The 23,462-nt window shown below is 34.4% G+C and overlaps 1 protein-coding gene and 1 long non-coding RNA gene across 6 annotated transcripts; one reads left to right on the top strand and one right to left on the bottom strand.

Annotated features, from left to right (window-relative positions):
• Positions 1–15,431, bottom strand: LOC105321693 (thyrotropin-releasing hormone receptor). Of its 5 annotated transcripts, XM_066074601.1 has the most exons (5): positions 15,245–15,429; positions 10,931–11,059; positions 9,896–9,955; positions 8,142–8,462; positions 1–1,736 (listed from the first exon to the last, which is right to left on the bottom strand). In XM_066074601.1, the coding sequence occupies exon 5, from the start codon at positions 1,723–1,725 to the stop codon at positions 436–438; it is 1,290 nt and encodes a 429-aa protein (XP_065930673.1). In that variant the 5' UTR covers positions 1,726–1,736; positions 8,142–8,462; positions 9,896–9,955; positions 10,931–11,059; positions 15,245–15,429; the 3' UTR covers positions 1–435. The 5 variants fall into 5 exon arrangements, with proteins under 5 accessions (XP_065930673.1, XP_034302969.1, XP_034302965.1 ...); XM_034447078.2 differs by lacking the exon at positions 9,896–9,955 and having other exon boundaries at positions 8,146–8,462; positions 15,245–15,431; XM_034447074.2 differs by lacking the exon at positions 9,896–9,955.
• Positions 15,432–19,473: 4,042 nt separating this feature from the next.
• LOC136272647 (uncharacterized) lies at positions 19,474–22,991 on the top strand. Its single transcript, XR_010710630.1, has 4 exons — positions 19,474–19,821; positions 20,272–21,541; positions 21,623–21,768; positions 22,134–22,991. It is a non-coding gene; the product is annotated as an uncharacterized lncRNA (long non-coding RNA).
• Positions 22,992–23,462: the final 471 nt, after the last annotated feature.

Genomic DNA, 23,462 nt, shown 5'->3' with positions numbered 1-23,462 from the left:
ATTGTAGTAATAACGTCCCTTGTGTCACCCACGAACATCCAGTAGATGAACACAAAGAACAAGGAACAGTCCTCCTCTCTGTTGTTGCACTCCGACCCAACCATACAGAAGGTCATGTACACCACATCATTATGCTTACCTAAGTAGTGTTTTATCACAGAAAGAAAAAATACTGATAGTTTAAAAAAACTTTATGACCGACATTCAGATATGTATAATTTTGTTGACTGAAGGGCCAGTATATATACGCAAACACATTTTTCCTTTTCGGCTATGATTTTGCTTTGGTTATTTCTAATGACTCAATGATTCGGAATGTTGACATGTAGAAAAAGGAATACAAGGACCGATCCACACACCACAAAACACATTAGTTTCTAACGTACATTGGTCCATAAGTTTTGATATTTTTTCAAGTCAATTTCCATCCTATCGTTATTGATATTGACCAAAGCAAAATATTTTTCGGCCAATTCTGTGGCACTGTTTTCTGAACTTGCTACTTAGAAAGCTATATATAACAGGATTTAGTGCACTGCTCATCATGTAAGAGCGTAGGAATACATTATATGTGGCTTTTCCGGCGCTCGACAGCTCGGGGTAGTACGTAGGCCGTGAATAGCGTATGAACACAAGGGCACAATAGGGTATAAATGATCCAATGAACAACACTGTTACTAAAAATAGCATAAATGTAGATTTTAACATCTGTCTCCGCCCCTTCCTGTCCGCCTTTTGAATGGAAGACTTCGCGGAATGTCCTCGTTTGGTCGAAATTATCGTCACCGTCGACCCCTTCCGGTCAAGTGAGTCGAACTTTGAGTGAATGTCATTGGACAAAGTGGCCGTCGAGTTCTTTTTATAGTTTTGAGAGTGTTTTCGGTTCACGATAATTGGGTCATGTGCCTCTTGTGAATATTCTACGGAAAAGTCCATAGTGTCATTTGTATTGAACGCAAACTTTGGGAAAAAGCGGTTGGTTTCCCTGATGGCTTTGATCGATCTACTGCCGATATAGGCGTACACAGAGATCATGATGATGTCGATAAGGATAGTGCCCGCCGTGAGTATTATATTGAACAACAACGGGTAGATGCTGGTCTTAACATCGTCGTCTATGAGACAGGTGCGCACTCTTATACATGTGTCGTTAGACAGTGGGATGTTAAATGTCTGCCTACCGTAAATCAGCAGAGACGGCCAGGAGAATATAAATGCTACTGCAAAGCTTATCCCGATCATAGTCTTGGTGATCCGATTGCTGAACGGAGGTTTGAGGGGCTTGTATATCCTCTTGAACCGGTCCACGGCGATGAACAAGAGAACGAAGGACGAGGCGTTGTTCATGGAGAAAGTAAAAAAACGGGTCACTTTGCACAGTATTGGATTCGGGTCCAGATATATATTGAGGATGAAGTAGATTTCCGTGGGGATAGTGAACAGACAGTTGACGAGGTCAAACACGGCCAGCGCAATGATAACGAGGCGGGAGGGAGACCGCCGCCAGGAGGTGTACACGTAGGCCACCAGGGCATTCCCCGGAATCCCCACACACAATAGAACAGACACATACACTATTGTAGGAATGTAGAGAAGGTCCACGGTGTTGGAGTTCAGGCGAGCTACATGTCCGTCGTTTAACACCACCTTGCTACACATGGCTGTCGCGGGACTTCCTGAAGTATTGTACACACCATCTTGTAGAGATTCCACGGACTGGTTCATTGTAATCACATCTGAAAGAAGGAGAACCCCGTCAGTATTCCCACACATATCGACAGTACATGGCTATGAGTAAACGAATTTTCATTGTTACATATTTGGGAGAGAAAACGGAAGACACGCATCAATGCTGCAAAATAGCAACTTATCCTCTTTTAAAATTTGAAGTGCCTTTAATGCGATTCCCGTAGTGTCAGCGAACAAAGAATGTTGACACACTGACTGTGTGTCGTGACCCCAGTAACTAGCTCAGACTTCCCAAAACAACTGATGTTTTATTGCCAGCAAGTCGTTTAATCATTGGATCTAAAATAACGAAAAGCACCTTAACAAACCAGGAATTAACGTAGATTACTCGAGCATGACCCTTTGTTGACAATCGTTTAACCACCCCCAATTTTTCGCTTTTTCTGTGCCCCACTAATAGTAACGAGGTACGGAAAAAACCTCAGACATTTCCTGTTCTTTAAACCGAATGTCATGATCTATATAAAGGATTTTTACGTATTTTTCTTTAAATTTTGCATTTGTTAGGCAATGACAAGTCTTCGTTAACTATAGAACACTCATGCACGTATGATTCACTATAATGTTCCACTCAACAATACGTACTCCGCACCAACCTAAGGACTCTTCACTTCTCGGACAGGCAAAAACAATTTATGAGTTGCTGATATCAGTCAGTATTTATTGCACAACTTCTAGAGTAGTCGAGAAGTCTTCGGGCCAGTATACACGGGAAAACCCAGCTCACATCGTTCAAACTGCCTTCAAATCTTTGATACCTTACATAGGCTGGGTTATATAAGTTTATAATTTTATGAGAAAAATAGCAGAACGTCAAACGTAGCAGCTTAAAATATGTCGTATGGTTAAACTTAGTAAGAGCAGAACATACTTTATATTATAAGTAGAGTCATATGCTCTACCGGCCTTGAATATAGACATTAAAGTAGTTTATTTAAAAACCATGATTGTGTATTTTTGCATTTGCTTATTTGGGGTTTTTTTGGGGAGGGAGGGAGGTTGTCGTACGAGATATATATATATATATATATATATATATATATATATATATATATATATATATATATATATATATATATATATATATATATATATATATATATATATATATATATATATATATATATATACTTTTTACAGCCTCCGTGGTATGCTCACCAATCCCCTGTTGTCCCCGCTCTGTTTCGGTCACATCTTTATCTGACCTGAAGATATCATATTGTTGTTTCCATACAAATTGAATGGCATGACCAAGATTTTAATAATGTAGTTATGATTTCACCCCAAAAGCTATTTTCTGGCATCTGGCAAGCATTTTAGACTAATGTAGTAGAAAAATCTCCAAGCAAGCTTGGTACCTGTACCGTCTGTTTATAGAAGGATGGTATACATGTAGTAGCAACACCCCGGATGTTTACATATCAGAGTTGCAAGTTACAGAGAACATTGCAATGAGAGGCTAACGTTGTCTGGGTTGTGACATGTAATTTCTTTAAATTAAAGAGAAAAAAACTTAAGTCAAATTTGATCTGAAAATCAGTTTTCTATTAAAAATGCTTCTTTTGGGGGTATTTTCAATGGTTATAGACAAAATTTGAATACCATTTCTAGGTTTAATTAACAATATTAATAAAAGTTTGGTTTTTATAAGCAGATCTTTTATCTCTTTGTTAGCTATGAACACTAAAAACAGTATTTAGTGTTTTCACATTCAAATCTTTGAAACCGTGTATTTTATATTAAGCATTTATTATGCAAACAAAAACATGGCGTGAGCTTTGTTTACATATTTTAGTTGTAAGCTCTGTATCTAGTTTATAAGTCCACCACGGACATTCAACTTTTGGTTGATTATAAATACCTTCATGAAACTATATCAACATCAAAAATGGGAAAAAAATGTCGGCTGAATTGGTCCTGTAAAATTACAGAGTCGTAACCATGGTCCTGTATAGATTACAGTTTTTAAAAAATGATAGAAGAAATATAAAAATAGAGTTATACCACGAGAGATTGTTGAAGAATTCTTACTATGGTATGTACATGGAGAGTGCCATTTACATTTGATAGTTGTAACTTGAAAACAACTACAAATCTGACACACAAACGCCATATTTTTCTGATAGGACTTGGAATGAATTAGCATTTGATACCATATCTTTTTTTCGTTCAAATTATTATAGTGAAGTACTGAGGACGTTATGCAGAGCTCTATGGGAAATTGATTGTGCTCATCTGTGTGTGAATTCAAATTATACAACAGTCAATTGCTTCCTTATAATATGAAGATGAAAATCACAGAGTTTATTCAAAAACATCCCTTTTAAAAGATAAATAATAATAACGTATGGGATATAACACATCCTATTCTCAGCGAAGGTAGATTTTACATTCCTGTTGAAACATTCAGCTAAATACTTCGATGCAGAGTTGAATTAAAGTATTATTTACATATAAAAAACAATTATATGTATTGTTTTCATTTATACCGTAATTTGTAAAATATCTCTACATAAAACTTTTGTATTTCGTTCCCCATTACATAGCTCTAGTTAGAATTTCTGAAAATCTTATACAAGCCAACAATCCTCTTAATGCATGAAATCCATGGTAAAATAAAATTGATTCAATCAGAAAAAAGGATTCTTAATGGCCTACGTTTTTTTATTTATGTTTTGGGGGACAATGGCATTACTATGTAATTATAAAAGGAAAAGTAGAAAGCTCTTACCTTGACGATTAACTATTAAAAAAAAGTACTTTGTACAAAAGTTGGGTTAAAGTTGTGAGCGCTGAACAACTACTAATCCGAAATCAGACCTAGGATCATGTGTCAAACAGATACCGACAATTAGAGAATTGGCTTTTATTGTCTTTCCAAGACAGAATCCTACTGGACCGAGATATAATAAAGCATCAAAGAATTCTAATTGGAATCGATCTGCTAAGCATATCTATGGCGGCCAATCTCATCGTCCAAAAATACAGATTATAGTAAACACCGGTTGTGATAGATAAAAGAGAGAGAGAGAAAGGGTGTGAAAATAATTTAGAGCACATGATTTCATAATAATTCACAGACAGGAAGTTTGATTGAGCTAATTATGGAATGTGATCGACAATACTCGTCGGAGGGAGGTAAATGCCGTATCAGGCAGACATAGAGATACATGTAGCTGTCTACTGAGATGGAAGACGTGTTTTCACGGTCACAATTATAAATATTTTATGTAATGCGGCTCCGTGCTTGTAAGTCCACACTCCTGAGGGGCCTGAAGTCCCCGGATCGATCCGTCATTTCTGTGACGAATGTTACTTTATAAGCCCGTGCAGTTCACCATGGGCTAGGGACAGTGCACTGAGATCGTATTCCCGAGTGAGGAGGGTCAAGTATCGGGTTATGTCCGTAGATAAAGCCTGTCGAAAACATTAGCTGCCAGCAGTTTGACTTTCGAATAAATTGCTAATAACAAGATCAAAAATCGGTTTGATCAAGAAAATTCCCAGCAATTCGCAGAAATGCAAAAAATCTGATAGGTAAAACCAGAAACAAAAAAGCTATATATTTTATTTTAAAGGAATTAAGTTTTTTTTATTTAATTTATAGACATATGCGAATGTAGTTCATACTTAAAATGTGTCTATTTTTAATACATGATTAGCTAGCTTCAAGGTCATGCTATTTATGTGATGGACGGAATGATGTAGGCGAATAGGCTGAAGTTCAAATATTTTTTTAGGATATTCTCTTAATCAATTGTACTGCTTTATAACATTTTGAAATCATGCAAGAGCGAGCAATTCCAACAATTCGCTTTCTGTAAAAATAACAACAAAATCTCAAATTTAAAAACTCAACATTAGAACCTTTAAGGAACTTAAGTATGACGGTGTACTCATTGGAAATTAAACCCAGGTGATCTAGGACTGGATGGGGTTTTCACCAACCTTCCCTTTTACTATCCTTGGAACTCCCCATCCATACTTTGTATTTTATTAAGGTGGACTTCATTCTTATCTTAGCAAATTCCCCACATCTTTAATTTGTCCAAAGCAAAGTTTTATGAAATACAGGAAATTCTCCATCCAACACAAGTTACATGCAAGTATCTATCCATCAGATTCGGAAATAGAATAATATAGGACTGACCAGAAGATCTGCAAAATCCAATTCTTCCAACATTTTTGGGAAAATGCAAGAATGTTAACCGGGTGCTGCTTTGGATAGAAGTTAAGGTATAACAAGAGATGTTTGTGAAACACTTATGCCCCCCTCTCTTGGAAACATTCACAAAGAAAATGAAGGTAAACAGCAAATATTTGGAATTTTTCTAAGTCCAAGGGGTATAACTCTGTCAAAAACTGCTCTATCATACCCAAAATCAAATTGACCTTGATATTATTTTGATAAACCTGTATACTAAATTTCACATCAATATATACACCCTCTGCGAAGAAAATGAGTGGAAACTGCAAATAACTGGAATTTTTCTACGTCCAAGAGCCATAACTCTGTATTAAATGGCTTGAACGTACCCAATATCAAACTTGACCTAGATATTATCATGATAAACCTGTATACCAAATATCATTTCAATATGTTTATCCTCTGCGAAGAAAATGAGCGGAAACTGCAAATAACTGGAATTTTTCTACGTCCAAGGGCCATTACTCTTTCGAAAATGGCTCGATCGTACCCAATATCGAACTTGACCTAGAAATTATCATGATAAACCGGTATGCCAAATTTCATTTCAATATGTTTATCCTCTGCGAAGAAAATGAACGGAAACTGTAGGTGGATTGACCGACAGACCAACAGACAGCAGCAAAGCAATATGCCCTCCCTTCTTCGAAGGGGGGGGGGGGGGGCATAATAATATTCTTTTCAAACAATTACGTGAGGGAATAAGTACACTTTATAAACAGAAGACGATGTCACACACATGTAGGTCATAATATGTAATGCAATGTTAAGTGAATATGTCAGAACCTAAATGAGTTTCAAATCATATTTTCACACAGATGCTCACTTACTTAACAATCTGCGTTTACATCAACTTTAAGAAAGGTTTTTATAAATTGGTTTTCTTCATTTATTATTTATTTCTGTAAGAATACACTGAGTGGATTTTGACTTTTTCCAGACAGGCTTTTAAAATATACTTTTTATCTTAAAAATGTTATTTTTGTAAAAGCAAATTTTATTTGGTTAAGCTGTCAACTTGTGACCTTTGAGTAAAGTCAGATGTAAAATGGGCACTCTCGTAAATATTGATATCAATAAGTGTACCAAACCTCATAAAGATTGGTTCGTTCTTTTAAGGATCATACGCAAATGAATCTTTTGGACACTGAGTACTGATAAAAGATTTATTATCTTATACTAGCATACATGTGATTATAGCTACTTTATTTGGTCACGGGACATATGTAAATATGGATGCCAGATTTAATGCGAAACATTTTAATGCAATTGTTAAAGAGTTTGTTTAAACGAGAATTAGAAAGGCAAAGTGCAGATCATTTTCAGCAATGCTTAATGGCAATAACAACGTCCAAAATAGAAAACGAATAGGATTGAAAACCTACAAATGTACAGCAATCATCCTTTAACAAAATGCATGGCCGATTACATCAATCAAGTGTTTGTTGTTAGATATCCGTGAAAATAACAATGACAGTTTCAATCAAAATTAAGGCAAACAATAAAATGAGATAATTTCAAAATATTTCACCAGATTTTAGTAACTATGAAAATAAGACAGGAATAGGAATTTGTCACCAACATTTGGGGCCATCCTGACCTTCAGAGATAGCAAGGCATTAGATTGGGGGTCACAACGGCTATCACTGACGCTCTGTGACAAATCACACGACAAACCAGCGCCTCTTATTGCAACATAATCACCGTGTCATCGTACTTATTTAAGGAATGAATTCAATATGTATTTGTTTTATACGATATGAAATGGTTTGGGGCAGTTTACGCTTTATAAACCGCGAAGCGGTTTATAAAAAAGCGTAAACTGTTTCAAACCATTTTATATCGTATAAAACTAATAAATATTGAATTCATTGCTTATAATTTAATGTTTTTACTCTCCGTTGTAGATAAAAACGGTCATTTGACCTTTAAAATGACGTAAAATTGTACAAAATTCAAACGTAACGTCAGGCGTATTGATACGTTTTTGACGTTAGTCTTACTATGACGTAGGCAACATTCTATATACGATATAAAATAATTTTTTAGCCAATCAGAAAGCGCGTTACAACCCGAGTTAAATTATTATTTAAACAAGAAAAACATATCCCTATAAAGGTTATGAACATTGGTATTGTTTTTATTCAAGTCAGTATAAGTAAGTACAATAAATACATCTACTCACCTACAGAATTAAAGTTTATTCCATGGCGGCCGTACGCAGAATATTTGCCTCAGTCACTGAGGCGACAGACGGACAAAGTGCCCGCTCCTAGTGCTCAAGGGGCTGTTCAGACGTCACCCAGGGTCTGAAGATGGGCGTTCAATAGGGTTCGAAAAGTCAGGTGTACTGGGCTCCTCCAATCAATCGCTGATCGTCCTTAGTGTCAACTGTTATCGGTGTCCAATGACACGAAATGATTTTCCGAGAGTTGTTCTCTCTCCCGGGATTAACTGTTTACCTGGGAATGGCTGTTCTCCGGTGATATTTCACTTGCGTGTAAATCTGTTGATATCAGCAAATATTGAATATCTCGGATTAAAATGCATTCCTTGCAACACTGCTCAAACGTGTATGGAGTAACTGAATAGTCAAATAAAGGGCTTTTCGCAGACTTTTTCAGTCAGTTGATGTTTCGATGTTTAATTGATCTTGAACATACCAGTAAGTTACGAGATGGAGAAAATTACATTCTTCATGCATCACTGCATAATGTTCTTACTCCTATACAAATGGTTGTTACTGCCTTTGTATATTTTATTAAACTACAATTGGAACTGATTTCTTTTTAAGGTATCTCACTCCTCATGTTTTTATTTCATTGCGCAGATGATCATTATATTTAAAATGAATATGATTTTATTTATTTAATCAACACAGATAGATTATTATTTCATAATTACACAACATTCATAAAGAAAATCCATTTGAATTCAAGAAACAAACAAGTTTTTGGGGGAATTATTTTTTCGTGCGGAAGGTTTTTTAAACGAAAATGACAGAAACAAGCAATTTTATGAATTTTCAATATACATTTATTTTTATTATACTTTATTCATTATTCACATTTTTAACATTTGATAGGTTTGTAACATATTTTATATGTTCTGTGTGACATGTACAAAATCAAATCTTGAAAATGTGATAGCCGTTTAGCATAAAATCATGCAAATATATAGAACATGTCTGAATTTTTTAAAGCCAAATTTTGCGAGAATTTTACCTTTGAAGCCCTATATCCATCGTCGGAACCCACGGGTTTTCTATCCATTACACTGCTTTGAAGGCAGTGTAATGGATAGAAAACCCGTGGGTTCCGACGATGCCCTATATCTAAAATTTGACATCACTGACCCCCATGTTTTATTATGTCAAAATGATACTGAATACATATCTAGGCAAACTGGATTAATCTTAGAAAATTCTTGATATTCAAGAAGTTTTTATTTCAAATCAAATTGTAACTATTATAGAAATTGTCTATTTTAAGTGCAAAAAGGTCACACAAAAATTTATGCAGCTTCGTACAAATTTTTTTCGTAACCCCTCTATTCAGTGTGACCATTGTGCATAATTAAAAACAATATTTGAAGAAATAAGTTCGCTTAATCAAAAATACTGACAACAAATCCTAATCAGGATGAAATTGCATTTTAGGTGCGAAAAGGTCAAATTAAATAGGCCATAACTCAGAGGGATTGATACTGACCCCCCATTATCTTTGTATTTTTTAAGTATGTTTTGTCTACAGATTTCAATGATATACTTCTCAAGAAAATCTTGATACAACAACATTGAGGAGTGGGATACCTTAAGAACAACTTTTGAATACTCTATTTTAAAATATGAGGACAAATACATGTAGTTCTAGAATTCTAAACATTTTGTCCGAAAACAAAATTTAGAAAAAAAATTAAAAGCCTCCAGAATTTACTCACATGAACTGTGTAGCATGCAGTGTGATGCGCTTAATGTCATGTATAAACACAGGAACAGGTCTTTAACATTCATATGAAAAATACGAGAAAAAAAATTGTATGATACAGCTAGGCATCACTTTATTTCCTTCTTTCAACAACAAAATAATGTTTCCGATTAGGGAATGATGCATCCATGATGCATTAAACATCCATACATAAATATTATCTTCATAGATCTTTGTTCAAATCCTCTATTTTTACTTCTTACATGAAAGTTTTAAGAGCAGAAATTAAACAAAACAAAAAATCTTCTCCTTCTCTCTCTCTCTCTCTCTCTCTCTCTCTCTCTCTCTCTCTCTCATTTATGAATTTTTTATCATGAATTGAAACTCTTTTAACGAATTTTTAAAAAATAAATAAGAAGACAGGTTTCGATGTGCAATCTTTTTATGATTGTTTTCGATAATTATTTTCTAAAAAAAATTCATCTGCCTCTAATTGTCAGTATAGTTCCTCACCAATGGTTTTTTTTTTAATTTTTGGATTATATTTTGATTGGCTATCTTTTTTTGTCACTGTAGAAACAAGATAGCCTATCAAAAATTAATGTATTGAGACAAAAGACCCGGACAAAAATGTACACACAAACACAATTACAAACTTCTATAAAACTACTGGGAAATAGAAATGATTTGCTTCGTTCAGGGTGTCATTGATCGGATATCCACATAGCTACAACAAAGGCGTTTCAAGCATTAAAAAATCGCACTTATGCCTACTAGAACTTTTCATTTTTAAACAATTCGGTCTCTTCTTCCACTCTCTTTTTTACGAGTTGAAATAATTTATCAATTCTAGTGGCGTTTGGTCATCCCTAATCTCTCATATGCTCCTGGTATTAAATTGCGTTGTATTATCTAATTCCTGTAATCAAATGCATTGCTGCAAGACTCTAAAGCCCCAAACTTTTGCATATTGACATTTTTAATCTGGTTTGTCTGACTATTTAGTGCTCATGCTTCTCAGAGAATGAGATGATTAAAAACAACTCACCCGGGAGCGATCATTTCTGCCACGACTCGGGTATCAAAAGGGATTACTCCAGTACACCACGGGCAACATTAATGGCCTCGCTGTTCAAGTTTTATATGAAAGTGGGTGAACCCAGTGACTGATCGTTGGCTGTCAAAATTAAAACAAAAAACACAATGTGATCATCATCATCAAACGGAGGCTATTACTCTATACGAGGGATCTGCATCCTCTCTGCTTAAAAAAATCGGTTTTCCCTACAATAGATGTCTGGCCAAATGAACCTCGTTGATAAATGTGACAGCGAAATAATGCAGGCTACGTATTTTACAGCGTATTTATAAATGACTACCAAACTACATTTTGACTAGAACATAAATAAGTCCAATTTTCGTTCACTGTTTTTATCATTATCAAGCCAAATTGACAAAAGGACATAATAATTTTATTGAATTTTGCAAAAACTGTGAAGGAAGCGAGAGAGGATTGGATGGAGAGAGAGAGAGAGAGAGAGAGAGAGAGAGAGAGAGAGAGAGAGAGAGAGAGAGAGAGAATGAGAGAGAGAGAGAATGAGAGAGGGGGGTATATAGGGAGAAAGAGATTTGAGAATTATCATGGGTCAAGCAGATTCAATATGCCCAAGTTTAACATTTAACGGTTGAACTTAATACAATATAAAGTGCATATTAACCCTCTGCCCTTTAAAGAGCAATTGCGCCAGTTAATACGCTAAATTCTCCCAAACGAAATATATGAATTAGGTAGCTGTAGAAATTTACTTGGAATACGTATATTTACACTGTTTTTAAATTCAAGAAGAAAATGTCTATCTTATCTTTTTATCCCTCCTAAAATGTGACGTACCTGTTTAAACCTGAACCATCATATTGATCTTGAAATATTTCTCAAAAAATTAAAAAAAAACCTGAAAATGCCCCTTTCCTCTTCCTAATTTCAAGTAGAGTCTTGAAACGTTTTTGTTGCTTGTTAGAAACTACTTTTATTATTGATTCCAACCCCAGACAAATCTATTGACTTATACATACATTGATTCCAACCCCAGACAAATCTATTGACTTATACATACATTGATTCCAACCCCAGCCAAATCTATTGACTTATACATACATTGATTCCAACCCCAGCCAAATCTATTGACTTATACATACATTGATTCCAACCCCAGCCAAATCTATTGACTTATACATACATTGATTCCAACCCCAGCCAAATCTATTGACTTATACATACATTGATTCCAACCCCAGCCAAATCTATTGACTTATACATACATTGATTCCAACCCCAGCCAAATCTATTGACTTATACTTACAAGCAATGATGCACACTCAGTCAGTGGTTATGTTTAATCTTTCAGTTCAGATAGGTATAAATAAAGCGAAGACCTTGGCATGATGTAACTATCTACCCCATACAATAATAAAAGGTGAAAATAACGCTGCGTGTTCTCAAAGATATCACAGATATAAATGATATCACAGATATCGCTGACATCTTATATATTAATGATATCACAGATATCACATATAAAACTGATATCCCAGATATAGCTGATATCACAGATATCATAGATAACCGATATCACAGATATTAATGACATATATCACTGATAGAACTGATATCACAGATATTAAAGATTACGCCTGCAAATCTTAAGAATCGGAGAATCGTGCTGATTTCAACGAGCCATGTCTGAAAGCCGACAATGATAAAACAGTCCTTCATCACATTGCTGTTTGACACAACCACCCACAGTCCAAGGCTTTGGGTTGATAACAATCGTGCATTGCTTATACTTCTTCATTAGATTGTATATTATTATTTATAGTCGTTTATGCTATATATATTCTGCTGATTTGAGAAAGAATTTAATCTATTTACATTTACAATGTTCTATATTTTAAAATTTGAGGGTGTTATGATTTTTACAACTTTGAATCAGTACTTCAGTACTTTGATTAAAGATTAACTCTATATATTCCTATGTAAAACTTTGATCCTTTTCAGCTTTCCTGGCTGATTAGTTTTTGAGAAGAAGATTTTTAAAGATTTACCCTATATATTCCTATGTAAAACATCGATCTTCCATTGTGGCTCCACCCTACCCCCAGGGGTCATGATTTTAATCTACACTACCTGAGAATACTTCCACACAAGTTTCAGCTCTCCTGGCTGATTAATTTCTGAGAAGAAGACTTTTAAAAATTCACTCTACATATTCCTATGTAGAACTTTGACCCCCTCCCCATTGTGGCCCAACCCTACTCCCGGGGATGTCATTATTTCACAACTTTGAATCTACACTACCTGAGGATGCTTCCATACAAATTTCAGCTTTCCTGGCTGATTAGCTTTTGAGAAGAAGATTTTTATATATATATTATATTATATATTATATAATATTTAAGAAATGAACTCAATGTCTACCCAAGTTATACTCGTATAACCTGGGTTGGGGCAATTTACGCTTTATAATCCGCGAAGCGGATTATAAAAAAGCGTAAATTGCTCCAACCCAGGTTATACGAGTATAACTTGGGTTGGGGCAATTTACGCTTTATAATCCGCGAAGCGGATTATAAAAAAGCGTAAATTGCTCCAACCCAGGTTATACGAGTATAACTTGGGTAGATATTGAGTTCATTCCTTATAATTTAATTTCCTGTAATTTGCTGTACAAATTGAGTTTTACTTTTAAAAATGATATTAATCTGTTCAAAATTCAAACGTAACGTCAAGCGGATAAGTACGTTTTTGACGTTGGTGCATTGTGACGTGCCTTTTGAGGTGCAAACCAGGTTATACAAATTTAACTAAAGTTTTCTATCCAATCAAATGCCGCGTTACAACCAGAATTAAATTATATTATATATATAATATATAATAATATATTATATATATTCCCATGTAAAACGTCGACCCCCCCCCCCCAATTGTGGCCCCACCCTACCCCTGGGGGTCATGATTTTCACAACTTTGAGTCTACACTACCTGAGGATGCTTCCATACAAATTTCAGCTTTCCTGGCTGATTAGTTTTTGAGAAGAAGATTTTTGAATATTTACCCTATATATTCCTATGTAAAGCATCGATCCTCCATTGTGGCCCCACCCTACCCCCAGGGGTCATGAATTTCACAACTTTTAATCTACACTACCTGAGGATGCTCCCACACAAGTTTCAGCTTTCCTGGTTGATTAATTTTTGAGAAAAAGAGTTTTTAAGATTTACTCTACATATTCCTATGTAAAACTTTGCCCCCCCCCCCCCATTGTGACCCAACCCTACTCCCGGGGCTGTCATTATTTTCACAACTTTGAATCTACACTACCTGAGGATGCTTCCATACAAATTTCAGCTTTCCTAGCTGATTAGCTTTTGAGAAGAAGACGTTTAAAGATCTACCCTTTATATCCCCATGTAAAATTTATATGCAGTATTTGCAAATGCTAGTATTCCAAACAAACTTGCTAATGGCTTTCCAGTATTATCAGTACTTTGAATTCCACTTTCGTTCAGTTTAAGGAGCTTTCTTTCTGATACATACAGAGATTAAAAAAAAATCTATAATCTTCTGGTTATTTGAAGTACATGTATATCTAGCAAAGTTTTGCTTGCAACGTCTATGAATGATTTGGTGAATCCGTCTTATTAAAAAAAACAATCAAAATTCAAAACTTAAACAGCAGAAAATGTTTTAGATTAAGAACATACATTAATAATCTGTATTCCTGTACCAAAGATCTATATATGCTGATTAAAGTATAAAGTATCAACACATTACGGAGAAACATCAGCATATTATGAATAAATATCAACATGACAAAGAATAAGTATCAAAGTAACACCGTATCAGCTTAGTATAAACGTTGTTTACTACATAAGGTAGTTGAGGTCGTACATAGGGCTTCCTGAGAAAATGTTAATTTATGTCATAGAGGTTAGTGCAACAGGAAGTATACAGTGATGTCTAACAAAGTCGTTTTGTTTTATACTCTGGGGCTTTGCCTTCTTCAAAGAAGAAGATAAACTCATCAATTTTCTCCTATACATGTATAAAGTTATAAAGAATAGATCCCAACCCCGAGCTCCTTTGTCCTTCTTTGATTGAAATACAGATATAATTGGAGCCCTATCGGATCCCTAGACTTCAATCTTTCTAAGCATCTTTTTTTTAAACACCGCGCGGTACATCAAAATAATATGTCAATAGAATACACTGTACATTACCTAGCTAGAGCTATATTTTCTCACTAACAATTTTGAATCAAGAGGCGGCCACTGTAGAGGGTCATATTACTTGGGTATACATACCGTTGAGTGCTACTTCATCCAGCGACTTCACGAGCAAACAATACACCACATTGAACTAGTATCACTGAATAGTTTAATTGCTGCAAAACGGGAAATACAAAACCTCTTGACATTCCTATATCAAACTATTTGTATATGTATAGTTAACCCCGCGTTTCCTCTGTTACAAAACATGCTAAACACATTTACAGCTAAACAAACTCAAGACCATCAGATATTTTATCTGAAATGAATTTTAAGTGTTTTACAGACATACGATATCCCATATAAACGATACCAGCTGAATATGAACTCCCACGACATTAATTGCATACACAGCTGTAGAGATTACTGGGCATCATTAGCTCTGTAAATTCGTCACCAGTAGAAGCCATACTTTTAAACATATTTCTAATGGTGGGGATTTCTTGCATCAGATTTGATTAAATTTCTCGATCCCATCTTTCCCCTTTCTGGGTAGTGACATTTTAACACATAAGATGGTAGCGGTGCTTGGTTTGATTAGTTTGTTACATGAATACATGACACCAGAACAAATTTTAAATAATACAGACATTAACACTGTGACCATTTTGGCCAAAACCCTGTAGTATTAAAAACCTCTATCTTGGGACACATGAATTTACCTCCATAAACAGGTTGAACCTTCTACAGTATATTAAAATTCGTCTAATCATCGTTGTGTTTTTTATCACAAAGAAAATGTTTTTATCCTTCAAAAAGTATGTTCTACATTTACATTTTAATGTCATACTAGTAAATGACACACGCCTTAGAATGTGTGTCACGTTAGGCTCTTGGTTAATTATAACATACATATAAAGGACTTCTATTTCTTCAATTCACTTATACTTATATTTTATTATTTTTTCATCAATCTCGGACTAAATCTCGCGAGATAGGAAAACAAAAGGGTCCTGGGACACGACTCTAGGAGCGTATATAACGAATTTCGACCCCCCCCCCCCCACTTGTAATGATATCGATGGTCCTGAAACGCTAACGACATTCCCTCCATACTTCATAAAGAAGATGCTTATGCTGATTAAACGATGATCCTGCAAACATAACGGTTTGGTTTAAACGATAACATATTTGCCAATGTTTCAGCTCTTTTTTTTTTGCTAGAAAACAACATGACCTTGGTATTTGAATACACAACAACATGCAAACATAATTTGCTGTGTTTAATGATAGAATGACCAAAATTATAACGAAATTATCAAAAAAAAAAAAAAAAGATTATCTTTGATAGCTATAAATATGGGTTTTTTGTTTGTTTTTAAAATGTTTCTTCATTTTTGTTTCTTTTTTTTTTTTACCGAAATCCATATGTTGGTTACATCGAATGCGTACATATTAACGTGTGCTCAAGTCGACAGGGTGAAATCTGCGCTGAAAATTTCACATTAACTCACAGTCATGGCCTATGTTGATTAGAGTATACAGATATGTCAGTGGTAATTGTCACCAGCATTGTAATGTATACCTCCGCTTAAACTTGTCTCCATTGATTTCTGGAAAAGTCTTTAATTTGATTATTTATCTAGTACGTTTCACTCTATTTAGTTGGAAGAAAATATTATACCCAATATACCAAAAGTGTTAAAAAAAAAAAATCCATAACATTATACACCTATTACTATTCTTAGTTTTATTGGAAATTCTCGGGATTTTCAAATACATGTACTGCGATCTAAGAATAGATTTATGTCAAATTTTGTGAACATTTACTACATTTAAAACAACCAGCTCCAGATTTTATGATATATGGTGAACTTAATAGATATCCAACATATGGACATTAACAAAAAACAACCATGATTCAATATTGGTCGATTCACCGGAAAAGACACAAAATATGTATGCAAAAGTAATGAACAATTTTGGCATTTGCATGAGCAGAAATGGGGGAGGGGGTTTGATTAGCTTGAAAGTATCAAACGTAATCTGAGTCATTTTAAACTCTAATATCTGGATTAATTTTAAATTAATTTAAATGGCTGAAAGCAAAACTTAAAAATTACGTTGATAGACTGTTATTCACTGAACAAGAACGAATTCAATATTTATTAGGAGGAAAAAACAAACAAAAAGCTATTAGTTTTAAATTAATAATTGATAAACTAGTAAATAGTTATTAGTTTTGAATTGATCATTGATAATCTAGTACAAAACAAATCACCTTTCATTAGGAAAATAAATGAAAAAATGCTATTTTTCTAGAATTGCCGTTTGTAGAGCTGATCTCATATTCTTTTTCATGAATGTGACATTTATTAGTTTTTAGCTCACCTGAGCTGAAAGCTCAAGTGAGCTATTCTGATCTCATTTTGTCCTTTGTCCGTCTGTTTAAATTGTCTGTAAACTTTTTACATTTTGAACTTCTTCTCTAAAACTGCTAGGCCAATTTAAACCAAATTTGGCACAAAGCATCCTTATGGGGAGGCAAATATAAATTGCAGAAATTAAAGACCGATCTTTATTCAAAGCGGAGAAAACCTCGAAACTGTAGAAAAAGGGGGTGCATTTTTAAAAATCTTCTTCTCAAGAACTACTGAGTCAAATTCAACGTAATTCAGCATAAATAATCTTTATGTGAAGGAAAATATAAATTGCAAAAATTAAAGGCTAATTCTGTTTCAAATTTGAGTAATTTACGATAGTAATAATAAGACAGAGAGAATGGGGGTCAATCAGTTTAACTTCAGGCTCGATATTTCATATATCGAAAACCAGTTTAGAAGACCAGTCTATGTCAATCGCAACTTCTCGGGCCTTTCCGGCAGGCTCGGAAAAACACCTCGAATGTATTACCTAGGCGTCCATGACAACCCCCCTTTTTATAGAACTTGATATGAATTCAACACATTTCATGATCTGTTGAGATGTCAGCTATACTTCATTAAAGTAAACGATATACACTAAAATATAACACAGTAGCGACATACAAGACTGTCTAGCCGATACTTATTTTAATGGGAAGCGACTCAATTTTGTATAAAATTCTAACATCCGGTGATGTTAATACATTCGAGGTGTGTTTCCGAAAGGCCCGAGAAGTTGCGATTGCAGTCTATGTTAGAAGCAGCCATCTTGATCAGGGATGAATTTGCTTATTACGGGCCGCCGGAAGGCGGTCCGTTATTTGATATACATTTAGATATTGTTACTGCGTTTCTGCGGGATAGTTCTTTTTTAATAGAATTAATATTATGCTTATTTTTTATGAATTAAAAGTAAATTTGCATGTAGAAATATGTGTTATGCATTTTTAAACAAAAAATCATAAACATTTTGTGTTTTACTCGTAAATGAAAAATAGGTCATACTTTGTGAATTGTCGTGTTTGGCGCGTTTTTATCGAGACTATAATCTATTCGGAAAATTTCGGAGTTCTTCATTCTTTTCAAAACAATGATCGGTATGCGGGACATACTAACGACCTGAAATACTAAAGACCTGAATGTCATTAAATTTGATATAAATGATATATTTGAATTTCTATGTGCCGTGTCAAGTAAAATGACTTGTTGTGTATATATATTATATTTCCATGTAAAATGTGGTAGAAATATCATGAAATGACATCCATATCAATTAGTTACGCAAAAATATGACAGAAAGGAAAATTTGAATTGACTGGAAAATTTCTATTTTATCACGTGGTCCCTTGAAATCATATAAACAGTAACGAACTCGATTCTTTATGATAATAGTAAAATGTTAAACTTCAAAACAAGTTGCTGAAAGTATATTAAAATTTATCATTAAAATTAGTACAACCAACTCTTATTTTCTTCTTTGTGATGTGTGTTTATGTAAACAACCAATAATTCATACAACAATTATATTTTTTGCGGCCCTTTTGACACTTGCGTCAATATGATTTCTTGTTGAAGTTGTTGTGCAACAGTTTACGTGCGAAGGGAATATTTGAAACATCCAAAATATATGTGTGCCGTTTATGTGAAGTAAATTGAGGTTAAATATTTCAATGCGTTGACGTTTTCATTTGTGACGGTGGTTTTTAGCTTGTTTTGATTTTCGTTGAGCATGTTTAGTTTCTTTTTATTTTAACTTAAGAGGAACCATCGTCCGTATTTTAGATTTAAAATTTTTACGTGTAACGTGTAACGTTAGACCAGTAAATCAGACAGTTGATTGTTTACATGTACCTGCGCAAAATCTGATGCACTAACAACATATAATAAAATACTATTCATTCTGTTGGTTATATTATATTTGTGACTATATATATCTATACTAAAGCTTACCAAAAGGTCAGCAGTAGATGGCCCAGGTCCTCAATCCTAGAAATACGTGTGAACGTCTCCAGGACAAGGGAATAAAGGCGCTGATTAGTGTTCAGTTTAATTGATTTCTATTGTTAAGTGGCACCGAGCCCGACGTAAATACCACATTCCCCCCAATCATGTAGGAAAAATTATTATATATATACGAATAAATTATGGTATGAGTTATCCAAAATGAACTCTTCACAAAAGGAGGTTGAAAAATACATCAATTGTCGTCTGTACGCATGGTACGCGTGGATTATCAACGATATACCAAAAGTAAGTAAGAAAAAACATTATATTCAATAAAGCTATATAAATAACTTACATTTATGTACATTGTAATGCACAGTGCCAAAAAGATGTGTAAACATCTCGATAAGACACTGCCATTATTTTTATATGACAATTAATGAAGTCTATAGACAAATGAAGCTATAGATGCATACTAATTTAAATCTGTCTATCTCTCGATACTACTCATATGAACGGCATAAAAATGATACTAATTAATTAATGAAGTCTATAGACAAATGAAGCTATAGATGCATACTAATTTAAATCTGTCTATCTCTCGATACTACTCATATGAACGGCATAAAAATGATACTAAGATGTGTAAACATCATAGCATATTGGAGGCATAAAATCAAGAGATATAAAAACGTACAGGTAAATAAATATTCTGTACTTTATACATTGTAAACTTCCCTAGCATTTTTGTTGCAGATGTTGATCAGAACGGTTGGCGGAATGTTCAAAATCTTCGATACTTGTGTAGCCAAAGATGAAATATACCAAGGTCCATGGGGAGATAAATACGGACTATCTGATTCCAAAAGAAGTTTGTTCAAGGGAATTTTCTTCAAAGTATTAGCAGTTAAATGTTTAGAAGTAATGCCAAACTTTACATTTGGCAATTTATCAATCCATAGGGTCAGTTCTTCAATGGTTCCTGAAAAACAGTGGCGATGAATTTGTAGTTGCAGAGCATCAGAATCTTTAAGAACATTCAAAGCAATATTGGCTGCCTCCCCATTCCCTGAATCACGACAGTGTATTACTAAAGGTTTTTGAACATTTTTCGAAAGTAGAACACACTCCTGAAAAAACTGTATTTGCTGATGGCGAATTCTTTGACTACATGTTTCATTATGACAGTTGCTATGTATGGAACATTTTGAAGTAAGATCGATTCCTACTTCTCCGATGGCTACACAAGAATTAGAGGATACAAGATGAATCAAGTCGTTCCAGAAGTGACCCCAATTTCTGTCAACAAGATGAGGATGAATCCCAAACGTAACAAAAATTTTAGGATTCAAGTTAACTTGTTGTTGCCACAACTTCCAAGAAAAGGGAAAAACATAGTTTGCTATAACAAAATCTAAAACATGAATGCTTTTGTGAAAATAATCAGCCAAAACTTGAAAATTCAATACATGGTTTCTCTTGCACAACTGATCAAGATGAAAATGGGAGTCCACTACTACATCTGTAATAGATACGCTTGAGGGAATTTCTTTGAACTCTTTCCCAGATATATCTGTCATTGATTTTACTAATGAAAGTTTTGATTGCTGATCTTTGCTGAACAATTTTAGAATATTGCTAATCAACTTCCAGTGTAATAAGGAAATAATGTGGTTCGGAGGGTTAACAGTAAAAGTAGTTGGAATATCTTGATAACCTACTGTTTTGCAAAATTCTTGGAAGAGACAGGTTTCAACATAGGTAAATGATGGTTCTTTACTTGGTGAAGGATGCAGTTCTTTCTTTTGCTGTACGAAAGAGAGTAAACTGCCAAATGGAACCTCAAGGAATTGTGAAATTGTGTGCAGAAACCCTAGTATAAGGAAACACCATTTCAAAAATTGTTCATTATCAAAATGTTTTTGATTGACAGTGTGAACATTAATATGCTCCTGAAAAAGCTTACAAGGTGTGGAAAGTTGTACTTGACAATCCCAACATGCAGTGAGCGGGTAAAGAAACCAAGGTAAATGCATTAAGATAATGTGTCTCTTCATAACAGAAGCTTGAAATTTGCATAAAGTACATTGTTTCTTTTTCTTTTTAGAAATGTTTACAACTGGCACATTTTCCTTTTCTTCATCATCAGAATCCGGACTGTAATCAGGCTTAAAATTCATCTCATCAAACACGAGATCAAGAAGACCCTCAGTGGAAGCCATTATGATGTTGACATCTGTATACGCAAGAAAAGTAATCTTTATAATAATGGGAAAAAATATATCTGTTGAATACTTTATGCTGTAGTCAACAGATCACTGTCCAAAATTATTATTTCTCAAAATATATACATGTATTTACATATTCAGAAATGCTTAAATCTGTGAATAAAGTGTAAACTTCTTTCAACAGATTTTAAGATTTCAACCGTATCAAATATCTACATAATTTTCATAACAAACCAGTCTTGCTTAAAAGTACTTATCAGCATAAAAAAAATACACTAATGAAAGATTTAACTACAATAATCTTTCAAGTATCCTGGCACTCTGACATTTCTCCCCCTTCTTGTTTGGTATACCCCTGGTGCATTATGTGAAGTGTCATTTGTTTTGCAGGGTACCGAAATGAGGGATGCATTATCCATAGAAGTGCCAGGAATGTCATTGCTTGAGCAATCAATGGCAACCTCATCCTGTTCTTCATTGGGAAGAAATAATTGGTTACGCATCTGTCTGAGAGCAAATGGAATGGGGCCTTTTGAAATTTTGATTCGATCATGGTGTACAGTTTGCTTTCCTTTTTTATTTTGAATCGTATATAGAGGGGGTTTTGAATCTACTACCAAATAAGGTCCTTTCCATGGGGATTTCAATTTGCTTGACTGTCCAACTTTGGTGGCAGAATTAAACAGTAAAACTACATCACCAATTTGATAACTGTTTTCTAAAACTCTTAAATCATAATTTTTCTTTTGCCGAAGTTGGGCAGACTTGAGATTTGTTCTACAGATTTCATGAGCTTCAGACAGATGTTTTTCCAATTCTTGTACCCAACAGGATGGTTCAGCAGTCTTCAAAATCTGATCGTGAGCACCAGTCATAATGTTCAAAGGACGTATCACCTCTCTACCTAACATCAACCGATTTGGGGTAAAGCCTGTTTGTTTATGTATAGTTGCTCGAAGAGCCATGGCTAAAAGAGGAAGATATTTGTCCCACTGTCTGTCTTTATTCTCTATAAAACAGCGAATCATTTGAACAATAGTCCTATTATACCTTTCAACTTGCCCATTAGAACTAGGGTGATATGGAGTTGTTCTCTTCTTTACAATTTCTAATGTCTCACACAATGATTTGAACAATTTTGATTCAAATTGCCTACCCTGATCAGTAAAAATTTCTAGTGGACAACCAAAAGTAACAATGAGGTGTTCTAAGAACATTTTTGCAATTTGTTCTGCATTTTGCTCTGGAATAGGAACTAACTCAATCCATTTGGAAAACTGATCTACTATTACCAAAACATATATGTTTCCAGATTCGCTAGGAGGAAATGGACCTAAGATGTCAAGATGTACTCTTTCCATGGGATACCCTGCCTGAAAAGATTTCAAAGGAGCCCTAGCAGTTTTAGTAGGTTTTTTATTTAGGTTACATACTGAGCAAGATTTTACATAATCATAACATTCTACGGTCATATTTGGCCAGTAAGAAGCTGATTTTAAATTTGCTAATGTTTTTTCAATGCCTAAATGACCTGCAGATTTAACATTATGACAAAGATTCAGCACTTCTTGTCTTAGAGATGTTGGAACTACAAGACATAGAATTGTATCTGGGTGTTTCAGCCATTCGTAATGTAAAACATTGTCTTGAATGAGAAGCCTATCTTTGCACAACCACAAAGCTTTTGTTTCGGGGCTTGTTAACCTGATTTCAAGATCA

This window comes from Magallana gigas, chromosome 2 (genome assembly GCF_963853765.1).
Source record: "Magallana gigas chromosome 2, xbMagGiga1.1, whole genome shotgun sequence".
NCBI lineage: Eukaryota > Metazoa > Mollusca > Bivalvia > Ostreida > Ostreidae > Magallana > Magallana gigas.
This window is presented reverse-complemented; position numbering and strand designations above follow the sequence as displayed.